This window comes from Oncorhynchus gorbuscha, linkage group LG25 (assembly GCF_021184085.1).
Source record: "Oncorhynchus gorbuscha isolate QuinsamMale2020 ecotype Even-year linkage group LG25, OgorEven_v1.0, whole genome shotgun sequence".
NCBI classification, from domain to species: domain Eukaryota; kingdom Metazoa; phylum Chordata; class Actinopteri; order Salmoniformes; family Salmonidae; genus Oncorhynchus; species Oncorhynchus gorbuscha.
Window position 1 is genome coordinate 30,113,589 of NC_060197.1, and position 11,563 is coordinate 30,125,151.

General features: G+C 42.7%; 1 protein-coding gene across 1 annotated transcript; it reads left to right on the forward strand.

Moving 5' to 3' along the window:
- Positions 1-7,745: 7,745 nt before the first annotated feature.
- On the forward strand, positions 7,746-11,263 carry LOC124013719. The gene is made up of 6 exons (XM_046328168.1): positions 7,746-7,902; positions 8,078-8,431; positions 9,722-10,072; positions 10,357-10,473; positions 10,683-10,732; positions 10,893-11,263. The coding sequence occupies exons 1-6, from the start codon at positions 7,821-7,823 to the stop codon at positions 11,055-11,057; spliced, it is 1,119 nt and encodes a 372-aa protein (XP_046184124.1). The 5' UTR covers positions 7,746-7,820; the 3' UTR covers positions 11,058-11,263.
- Positions 11,264-11,563: the final 300 nt, after the last annotated feature.

Consider the following 11,563-nt stretch of genomic DNA (forward strand, 5'->3'; position numbering starts at 1 on the left):
ACGTTAAGGACGACAAATAGCTGGCTAGCTAACCTCGGTAAATTAAGATAATCACTCTAAGACTACACACTCTAAACCTAAACAACACAATTATCTTGGATACGATGATACGAAGACAGCAAAGACAGCTATGTAGCTAGCTAACACTAAACTAATCAAGTCGTTCAGTTGAGTGTGATAGTTTCTCCAGTGCAGCTAATCAGTGGACGTTAGCTAGCTGGCTAGTGAAGACTACGTTAGGACGGCGAAATACGATAATTACGCAATTATCTTTGATACAAAGACGGCTATGTAGCTAGCTGAGAAGAATTTGCTAAGATAAGACAAATCAAACCGTTGTGATATAATGAAATATAATGAAAAAGTTATACTACCCGTTGGAGCGACGTGCAGATGCGACCACTCGCTCCAACCGGAAAAGGGTTTTAGCTGTAACCAAAAAGGGCTATCCTATTGGGACAGCTAAAAAAACACTTTTGGAAACAAACAAGCTAAACTATTTTTTCAGTACCCTGATCTGCACACAATACCCCATAATGACAAAGCAAAAACATATTTTTATAAATGCTTGCAAATGTATTAGAAATAAATGACTGAAATATCAAATCTATTTGCCAAAACACTACAAGCTTGGCACACCTGTATTTGTATAGTGCATTCGGAAAGAATTCAGACCTCTTCCCTTTTTCCACATTTTGTTACGTTACAGCCTTATTCTAAAAAACAATCCCTCATCAACCTACACACAATACCCCCTAAAGACAAAGCAAAAACAGGTTTTTGAAAATGTTTTCAAATGTAAACAACAGAAATATCTTATTTACACAAGTATGCAGACCATTTGCTATTGAGCTCAGGTGCATCCTGTTTGCATTGATCATCCTTGAGATGTTTCTAAAAATGGTTTGGATATTCAGAGACTTGTCCCAAAGCCACTCCTGCGTTGTCTTGGCTGTGTGCTTAGAGTCGTTGTCCTGTTGGAAGGACTAATCCTTTACTGCCTTTGCCGCAGCTAACAGGGATCAATGACAAATACAAATACACCCATGTAGACAGGAGTGATCAGTGTGAGAACAGCCCTGATGCTGAGTCTCCTACACAGAGCTGTGTCTACAACCTCCACAAGAGGAACCTCACCCTCTCCGATGCTGGAACTTACTACTTTTGTAATGCTTGTCTATGGTGGAAGAAGAGGAGGACCAATGCCCAGCGTGGTAAGTGTCCATATTGATAATTTATTATCATGAACACAAAAACAAGATAACAAGAATGAACAAAACGAAACAGTCCTGTATGGTGAATACACAAAACAGAAAAAAAATCACCCACACCACACAGGTGGGAAAAGGCTACCTAAGTATGATTCTCAATCAGAGACAACTAACGACACCTGCCTCTGATTGAGAACCATACCAGGCCAAACACAAAAACACCACATAGGAAAAGGTACATAGACAACCCACCCAACTCACGCCCTGACCATACTAAAACAAAGACATAACAAAAGAACTAAGGTTAGAACGTGACAGTACCCCCAAAGGTGCGGACTCCGGCCACAAAACCTGAACCTATAGGGGAGGGTCTGGGTGGGTGTCTGTCCGCGGTGGTGGCTCTGGCGCGGGACGTGGACCCCACTCCACCATAGTTTTTATCCGCCTCTTAACCCGCCTATGTGGCGCCTTTAGAGACGGGGACCCTGAGGGGCGATTCCGGCAGCACTGGAGTAACGGACGACTCTGGCAGCTCCTGACTGGCGGGCGACTAGCAGCTCAGGATAGACGGGCGACTCTGGAAGCCCAGGACAGACGGGCGACTCTGGCAGCTCAGGACAGACGGGCGACTCTGGCAGCACAGGACAGACGGGCGACTCTGGCAGCTCAGGACAGACGGGTGACTCTGGCAGCTCAGGACAGACGGGAGACTCTGACAGCGCTGAGCAGGCGGGAGCACCTGTAGGGAGGAGACAGAGAGACAGCCTGTTGCGGGGGGCTGCCACCGGAGGCCTGGTGAGTGGAGGAGGCACCGGATAGACCGGACCGTGGAGGCGCACTGGAGGTCTCGAGCACGGAGCCCGCCCAACCCTACCTGGCTGAATGCTCCCCGTAGCCAGGCCAGTGCGGCGAGGTGGAATAGACCTGTGCTGGTGAACCGGTGACACCATGCGTAGGGCTGGTGCCATGTACTGCGGCCCGAGGAGACGCACTGGAGACCAGATGCTTCATGGCATCTGGCTCGATGCCCACTCTAGCCCGGCCGATACGAGGCGCTGCCATGTAACGCACCGGGCTATGCCTGCCCGGTCCACCTCTCTCCACGGTAAGCACAGGGAGTTGGCTCAGGTCTCCTACCTGACTTAGCCACACTCCCCGGGTGCCTCCCCCCAATACATTTTTGGGGCTGCCTCTCGTCCCAGCCGCGCTGCCGTGCTGCCTCCTTATACCACCGTCACTCAGATTTCGCTGCCCAGGGTCCCTTGCCATCCAGAATCTCCTCCCATGTCCAGGAGTTTTGAGATTTCTGCCGCTGCCCGTTACCACGCTGCTTGGTCCTTGCTTGGTGGGTGATTCTGTAACGCTCGTCTGTGGTGGAAGAAGAGGAGGACCAATGTACAGCGTGGTTGGTGTCCATATTGATAATTTATGATCATGAACACAAAAACAAGAAAACGAGAACGAACGAAACGAAACAGTCCTGTACGGTGAATACACAAAACAGAAAACAATCACCCACACCACACAGGTGGGAAAAAGCTACCTAAGTAACAAAATAACTAAGGTCAGAACGTGACAACTGTGCTGGATGTTGAGTGTGGTCACTCTGGTGATCCACAGATGAGAATCCTGGTCCTTCTCTCTGTCATAAGAATTGGAGTTCTCCTCCACTGTCTGACCATCTTCATCATCATCTACACCACCAGGAAATACACCAAAGATAGATGTTGATCGACTTTTTGCATTAAATGTTGGAAATTTTATCCCTATGTATTGAAAATGAATATTTATTGAGATTTCTGAGTTGTTTAATATTGCTTTTTAATTTGTTTTTAAATGGAATGACATGCGACCTCGTTTAAATAGTTGGATGTCAGTTGAATAAATAGCTCTTCAGAAATCCCTGAGTATGCTTCTTCTTTTAGTACTAATAAATATCCATTTAAACAACTGACTGACTAAAATAGACTTGTTTCTTCTCTTGTGTTCTGTTCAGTACGTCTGTATGAATGTGTGCAGAGGGCTTCTGCAGACCCAACCTACTGATAAATACAAAACCCACCCATGCATACACCCACACAGCGAGATGTTCACAAGTACCAACCTGCACACTGTGGTCTGCTTTGAACACAAAACAAGGCCATCTCTACGCTTTGGACAGGCCTACATACCCTGTGTCTCTATGTGGTTTTCAGCAGGATGTCTATGTGGTGTCACTCTGTTTTCTCTCATTCTTTCATTGTTGTTCACAACCATGAAAATAAGCAACACAGTCCACTTATATACTGTATGTCATGTAGCCTGTATCTTGTCACTTACAAGGTCATAGGTTTATTAAATTCAAACTACAATCATTTGTTTACTGAGTTAAAAAATTGTATTAATGTATATTAGGCTACAGTGAAGAGGCCTATCCATGAGGTACACCCCTACCAAACGCTCAACTAGTAGCCTACACTTGAGTTAGTACATGAATGACAGGGATGAGACTGACTTTCACTCTGTTAGTGTTTCCCCCATATACCCTTACAGTAATGCTTCACCCCTGTTCACCCTTTATACAAAACATTACCAAAGGTATGTGGACATCTGCTCTTTGAAAATCTCATTCCAAAATCATGGGCATTAATATGGAGTAGGTCCCCCCTTTGCTTTGTAACAGCCTCCACTCTTCTGGGAGGATTGTCCACTAGATGTTGGAACATTGCTGCGAGGACCGGCTTTCATTCAGCCACAAGAGATTTAGTGAGGTCGGGCACTGATGTTAAGTGATTAGGCCTGGCTGACAGTCAGCGTGATTCTTCCTCCAGAGACTGCGTTTCCACTGCTCCAGAGTCCAATGGCGGTGAACTTTACACCACTCCAGCCAACGCTTGGCATTGCGCATGGTGATCTTAGGCTTGTGTGTGGCTGCTCGGGCCATGTAAACCCATTTCATGAAGCTCCAGAGGAACAGTTCTTGTGCGATCATTGTTTCCAGAGGGAGTTTAGAACTCGGTAGTGAGTATTGCACTCGGCTGTCCCGTTCTATTGCCAATGTTTGTCTATGGAGATTGCCTGGTGGTGTGCTCGATTTTATACACCTGTCAGCAACGGGTGTGGCAGAAACAGTAGAATCCACTAATTTGAAGGGGTGTCCACATACTTGTTTACATATAGTGTATGTATCTGTGCAGAATGAAGGACTGCAATTAATGTATCGTTCAATAGGGTGCAGCAGTGTACTATTATGGAAGTCCCCATGACTGCCTCAGCAATAGAGTTGGCAGCAACTTGTAGAAGTTGTCAAGAAGTTGACTAAGATGATGAACAATCATTTAACTCACTTTCCTGTGGAATCTCATGAGTCTAGTAGAAATAGTGGTCCAACAAATTATACAACAGACAATATTATTCTGAAGTCACGTCATCTGGATTTTTTGGGGGCATTTTAGATAACTCTTTTCTAACCTTAACCTAATTCTCCTGACCTGCCACATTAATACTCCGAACCTGCCACGTCAATTATCTTAACCTGCTGCGTAAGTTCTCCTAACCTGCTACAAAAAAGTCTGCAGACCAGTCCTGAGAGCAGCCTTGGTTTCCGCTAATGCGATACAGCCTCAAACTGGCTTGCCTGCTCTTTCTCTTCACTAATAATGCCAGTGTGTTCAGTCTTCAGTGAGTGTGTTCAGTCTTCAGCGTTTTTCTAGCCTATTCATCAAAGATAGGCCCTGCTTTACTGAAGTTGCTAGACACTGCAAGCCAAGAAATTGTGATATACAGCATTCCATTGCGAGTTACAGCTTTTGATTTTCCCATAGATAGGTCTAGTGCATGGATTCAGGTGCCTGACTGTCTGCCTGTCTTCCCTCTCTCTCCGTCCCTCGCTAGTTCGCTATGAAAGATGCCAGTGTTTATGTTCTCAAGCCTAGTTCACATTACCCATAAGAACTCTATTAGGTTGCGGCGGTTGTCATGCATTTAAATGGGAACGTCCACAATGGAGTGGAATCGCAACGCACCCTTGCAGTTGAAGATTCCGTTGCGAGACAGACACGGCATACTTAGAAATGTTCAAACTTTGCATCGTCTTCGGTCCGGCCAGAGTCCATCGAAGAACAGGAAGTTACCAAACCACAGAAGAAGATGAAAATATGTGGTTTTCGGTGATGGGTTTTATTGGATAGCTGCCAACTTGTAAACATTTACCCATTCCTATAAGTGAGTTATTTTTTTTGTACTAATTTTAAAAAATACACATTGGCCGTTATGCCAATTATATTATATGACTGCTGCCTCCTGTTGATTTTTTTGTGATGGTAATGATTGTTTTTGATGATAATTATTAGGTAGAGGTTCCTAGCTACTAGTGGTGTCTTTAATCTAGCCTAACTTTTAGCTAGCTAGCTAGCTAGCTGCTCTTCCGTGCAAGCTAGCTCGAGGAAAAATTAACTAAACAAAACATGTTTTATTATCACATGAAACAATATATTTTTCCTGTTTTGAATGAAAAGGTCATATTTTGCAATCTCCCAAAATAAATGTGATCTCTGACAAGAGACTTGCGTTAGAAACACTACACTTGTCCGTTCCGTATAGTGGGGCAAGACTCCGTAAAGATGACTCAAGGTGCAATGAAATACATCACAATGTGTACAGGCATCAGAGGTACAGTAACTAATCAGTTTCCTCCGTTCCAAAAATACTGAATCCTAGGAGTCGATTCCTTGCAGAAGTCGGGAGTCGAGGAGTCAATTATTTTGGTGTAGACTCTCCACCACTACATCAAAGTCGTTAACAGTTGGAAAAATCGCAGAGAAAGGCAAGCGACAGCAGCAAAGTCCTGAATGACAATAATTTGAGAAGTTTAACGAGAAGAAAATGCTAACTTTGCGAGGTGGAATTGAGATACCGTAATAGTAGTAAAGGTGCAATGCTTAGCCATCTGAAAGGGACGCACCGTGAAACCCAAAGCGTTGCTGGCAGCAGCAGTGCTGCATTGTGAATTTACATGACATTTGGGACATTTTTCCTATTGTTTAAATGGAAAACCAATTTTTTTAAATGCAGTTTAAATGTTAACAATTGTTTTACACATTTATAACATGTTATAAATCTCTTTCAGCTTCATAGAAAAGCCAGGATCTGACAGGTCAAACTATCCTCCTCATTGAATCTAATTAACTACTTATGTCAAATAAGTAATCACGAGCCACAATCACTCAAAATGAAACAGAGCGATATGATGAAGACAGTAATTTTTGTGTGTAATTTTTTAGTTGAGTTCCAGGAAGTCTTTGCACACAATCCTCATATCACCCATGGAACATGTTTTTTTTTACATGTAAAAATCTTGCCCCCTTTTTCATGGTATCCAATCTGTAGTAGTTACTGTCTTGTCTCATTGCTGCAACTCCCATACGGACTCGGGAGAGGCGAAGGTCAAGAGTCATGCGTCCTCCAAAACACAACCCAACCAAGCCACACTGCTTCTTCACACAATACACATCCAACCCAGAAGCCAGTCGCACCAATGTGTCGGAGGAAACACTGTGCACCTGGTGACCTGGTCAGCGTGCACTGCGCCCAGCCCACCATGGGAGTCACTAGTGCGCGATGAGACAGAGATATCCCTGCCGGGCAAGCCCTCCCTAACCCAGACGATGCTGGGCCAATTGTGAGCCGCCCCATGGGCCTAGTGGCTTAGACCACTGCGCCACCCGGGAGGCCCCTCCTCTGAAATGTTTTGTCTTCTTTCAGACGTCTCCATATCATACCACTCACACCCACCTACACACAGAGAACCAGATCACAGGTACACTGCGGTCCGCTCTAAGCAAGATGAGGCCGGTATCTACCCTGCTACCTGCACTCTGTGTCTCCTTGTGGTTTTCAGCAGGATGTCTATTTGATGTAGATTTGTTGTTCTTACAATCTTTACTTGTTGCCACTGACAATTTGCAGCCGTAAACCTACTCTATGTGTATAGTTATCTGAAATCAGTTCCAAACCACAACGACCTGCTAATGAACTCTGTTTCAACCGTCTGAATTAACAATCTCAGTCCAGGGGGGAGGGACAAGTTAGTGATGATGTCATGGGAGAATTTTCAGTACTTTCGCAATCAGACATCTATTGAGAGGCACAAGGACTACTGTAGGGTCCTCTGGAAAGAAGACTCTGAAAAGAGGAGGAACCTCCTTTTGATAGATTCCCTCCTATGAGAACAACATTCACCAGAGAGTGATTGGCTGAGCTTTCCAATCAGTGATGCAGTGGATGTTTCTGTGAATGATAGGGAATGAGGCTGCCATGCAATTGATTTGTTTTATCCTGTCATCTAATTAAATGACTTGGTCAAAAGAGTATATGTTATCTTTAGCGGCACTTATGCAATGGAGACAAGATAGCCTACATCAAACGCACCTAAAAAAGTGACTGTTAGAACACAAATGGTAAACAAATAGAAAATTACATTTTCACAAAGGTCTGACCAGAGTGAATTGGAGACCATTCAGGAGTCAGGGTACAATACAAGACCAAAGGTTGTCTGAGTGAGGCGTAAACAAAAATGACGCATCCGGTTCGACCAATCACCAATGACCCCATTGTTGAAGTGTTGTACACATGGTTAGACTTTTTCCACTCAAGGTGACACCTTCAAAGATGATCGCACCGTGTGTGATATTTCTCCTCCTTAAACAAATAGGTAAGTCAAATTGTTTTATTTCTCTGCTTGTGTGATGTGTACTATAAGATTTTTTATTGGGTACTGATATTACAGTCGATTTCAGGCAATCCACCTATCATGATAGCATTTTTAAGTATGTGCTGTCTAATGTATGTGAGTAGCTAAGCAATTTTTGTTGTTGTGTGTGTTATAGATCATGTTCCAGCTCTAGCACAATCCCCAGCCATTCGTCTCATATCACCCAATGTTGGAGACACAGTGACTTTGCACTGTTTCTATGAAGGTGACATGGCAGTAACATTCTCCTGGTACAAGCAACCCTTTGGAAATATTCCTCGCGTCATGTCAACATTTTTTAAAAAGTATGATAGTGGCGCTACATTCTACCATGAATTTAAAGGTAACCCTCGCTTCTCAGTGGAAAGTGACGAAGGAAAAAATCTAAGAATCTCAGACATGGAACTCTCTGATTCAGCTTTATACTACTGTGGGAGCGCTTATGGAAACAAGGTGGAGTTTGGAGCAGGAACCATTCTCATTGTAAAAGGTACAGAGAGAATTCTTATTTTCAGATAGTTAAAAATATTAGATTATACACAATGAGTGTGGAATATTAGCTAAAGGATATTGAATTATTGTGACAATCAAATAAAAGGTTGATGTCCTCGCCCCCGTGGAAATCTAATTAGCATAATACACAAAAAACACAGAAATCCTTCAGTTTAAGCTAGAGATATCTGTTTTTTGCATTGGATGAGTCTCAATCCACTGCAACTGCCTATCCCACTCTTTCGCATCTGTGGTGAAAGGTGACAGAGCTAGAGTGATGTTTGGCAGACCATGAGACAATTCCTGACAATTCCTGACAATTCCGTCTTCTCACAAAATCGTCTGTAGCATTCGATTTGGCCGACAAACTGTTATAGCCTACCCATCTATGGAACGATGAGACTCTCATGAACATGATGGTGTTCTACGTTTTGTTATACGGCCCCCACAAGCGTCTTGGGACTTGTCTGCAGTCGGTGCAGCCGATCTGCCAACTTCTGTCTGTAATGTCTGAACAGTTTGGGCTACACACTGATATCACCCCTCTGACTTTCACGAAAACATACATGTCGGTTGTATACATGTCAGTCTAAAGCATGGAGGTATATATGGAGACTATTTACTGCCAAAAATAATGGGTTAAATAAATGTTTAAAAAAATATATATATTATATCTCTCAGACAGAGGACAGACACTTCAGAACAAACTTCCTTAAGATGTTTTTTTTGGGGGGGAGGGGGAAACTATCTGTTGTTCCATGTAGTGAATATGTTATTCAATGTGTTTGTATGTGCTAATAGCAATAAAGCCAAGTACAATTTTCAATCAAATAATTGTTTAATATTTTTTGTGGGACACTTCGAGGAGTCTTAAAATTAAAAATCAAATAGCAACATGATCCTTGGTATAACCTAACCATTCAGCTTAGTAGAATCCCCCAACCCCTCCCTGGCTTAGACAGGGCTTTAGAAAAAACACTTTACTAAAAAAAAGAAACGGGTTGTAAATAAATGGACCCTTATGGGTTAAGTATTGGCATAATGAGAGCCTATCATTATTCAACAAATGTTAGGTAGGGATGTTTTGGATATTCAAAAGATTTACTGACATCGCCATTGTGCCATGAAACCGCGCGGCCTGGCGGGATTGTGTTTCAGAGGACGCATGGAACGATGGAACGATGGGACAATACTGTACTACCAATTGAATATCACGGAATTGGGGAGAGAAAGGGGTAAAAGAATAAGAAAATAATAACAAAAATAAAAAATATTCACTTATTTTCAGGTTCAGAGTCCAACAGTAAGACAGTTGTACATCAGTCTGTCTCTAAATCAGTCCAGCCAGGAGACTCTGTGTCTCTAAACTGTACGATACACACTGAGACCTGTGCAGGAGAACACAGTGTCTATTGGTTCAGACATGGCTCAGGAGAATCCCGTCCAGGAATCATTTACTCCATTGGGGACCGAAGTGATCAGTGTGAGAAGGGCTCTGAGACTGGGTCTCTTACACAGAGCTGTGTCTTCAACCTCCCCAAGAGGAACCTCAGCCTCTCTGATGCTGGAACTTACTACTGTGCTGTGGCCTCATGTGGGGAGATACTGTTTGGGAACGGGACCAAGCTGGACATTGACCGTAAGTAACATTGTGTTTTGTTATAATCTAGATTGCAGGCAAGGTGTCATTCAGTTACTTTTGTTTTTCTCTTTCATTCAGAAATCTTTGTTTTCTGTATCATTCAGATATCTTTGTCTTTCTCTTTCATTCAGATATCGTTTTTCTATGTCATTCAGATATCTTTGTATATGAGAGAATAAAATATGACTCAGATCAAGCCGAGTCTTGTTGGTGTCTCTAACATTGTCATAGCTTTATCCCTCAGGGTCTCAGTGTCTCCATCCCTATTTGATATTTAACAGATGGTTGTAAGGAGGACCATCTTCTGTTCATGTATTGCCTTGGCGTAGCGTTGGGTCTGTGTGTCCTCCTCATCATTGTCCTTACTTGTGTTTTATACAAGATGAGCAAGTGCATAGGTAAGTGACAATATAAGTCGCTTTGGATAAAAGCGTCTGCTAAATAGCATATATTATTATATTATTATTACAATATTGTGCAAGATCCAGTATGCTTCTCAATTGTTGGTACAGTTACATTAGTTGACATGTTTTGGTCAAAATTGGTCATAAAGTCCCTTCATTGTATGATGATGATGATTATATTGATTAATGTGTTTGATTAAAAGGAACCCACCTTCAGCCAAGTACTCCTGCAGTCCCCAGTCATGATAACCAGGTAACCTGACCTCACACTTGTTTAGTTGTTGCTGAATCAATGTATTTTTCCTTCAATCAAAATATGAAAATATACATTTTATTAGAAGTTTTATTTCACAATACCACAATGTTTAGTCTAATACCAAATATTGGATTTACATTTTTGCTATTGCTCTCAGGATCAAGGTGTTGACACACTCCATTACGCCGCTCTGAACGTTGTCCACAAGAAACCAAAGTCCGGGAGACAGAGGAGCACCACGGAGACAGACACTGTGTACTCTGGGGTGACCCCGGGAGACAGGGGAGCGCCACGTAGACAGACACTGTGTACTCTGGGGTGACTCCGGGAGACAGAGGAGCGCCACGGAGACAGACACTGTGTACTCTGGTGTGACTCCAAAACATGGACAGAAACGTGAACTTTTCCTCTTTAATAACTTGAATTGATTTTGTGTGTTCTCCACTGTATGTATAATTATGGTTTTTTTAGTGTGTTACAATGACTTGTAATCTGCCAAGCTCATTTTCACATTGATACTGTTGTTAAATTTTGATTGAATAAAACATTAAACTGCTTTCATAGAGAGGAATTGTTTGATTAGCATTCATATTTTTGTCGTTACATTTCTACACTTTCACCCACAGATTCAGTGTGCAACAACCATATCAAGCCGATGCTCCATGTAAAAAAAATGGTTGGTTGCATAATAACTCTAAATATGTATCTATTGCTGGTGTTTTAGCCTCTCAAACTGTCTTCTTTTAGCTGTATCCTGTATCACAGATCTCTGTGGTGTTCTGACTGCCCTAAATAGATGTTCCACTCACGTAAACTCAACTCTAACCC

Bases quoted from the DNA above. Each gene is read 5' to 3' on its own strand.
- LOC124013719 (XM_046328168.1), top strand. From the start codon at position 7,821: ATGGTTAGACTTTTTCCACTCAAGGTGACACCTTCAAAGATGATCGCA. The intron at 10,073-10,356 runs GTAAGTAACATT...GATATTTAACAG, and splicing joins GACCAAGCTGGACATTGACC to ATGGTTGTAAGGAGGACCAT. The intron at 10,733-10,892 runs GTAACCTGACCT...TATTGCTCTCAG, and splicing joins TCCCCAGTCATGATAACCAG to GATCAAGGTGTTGACACACT.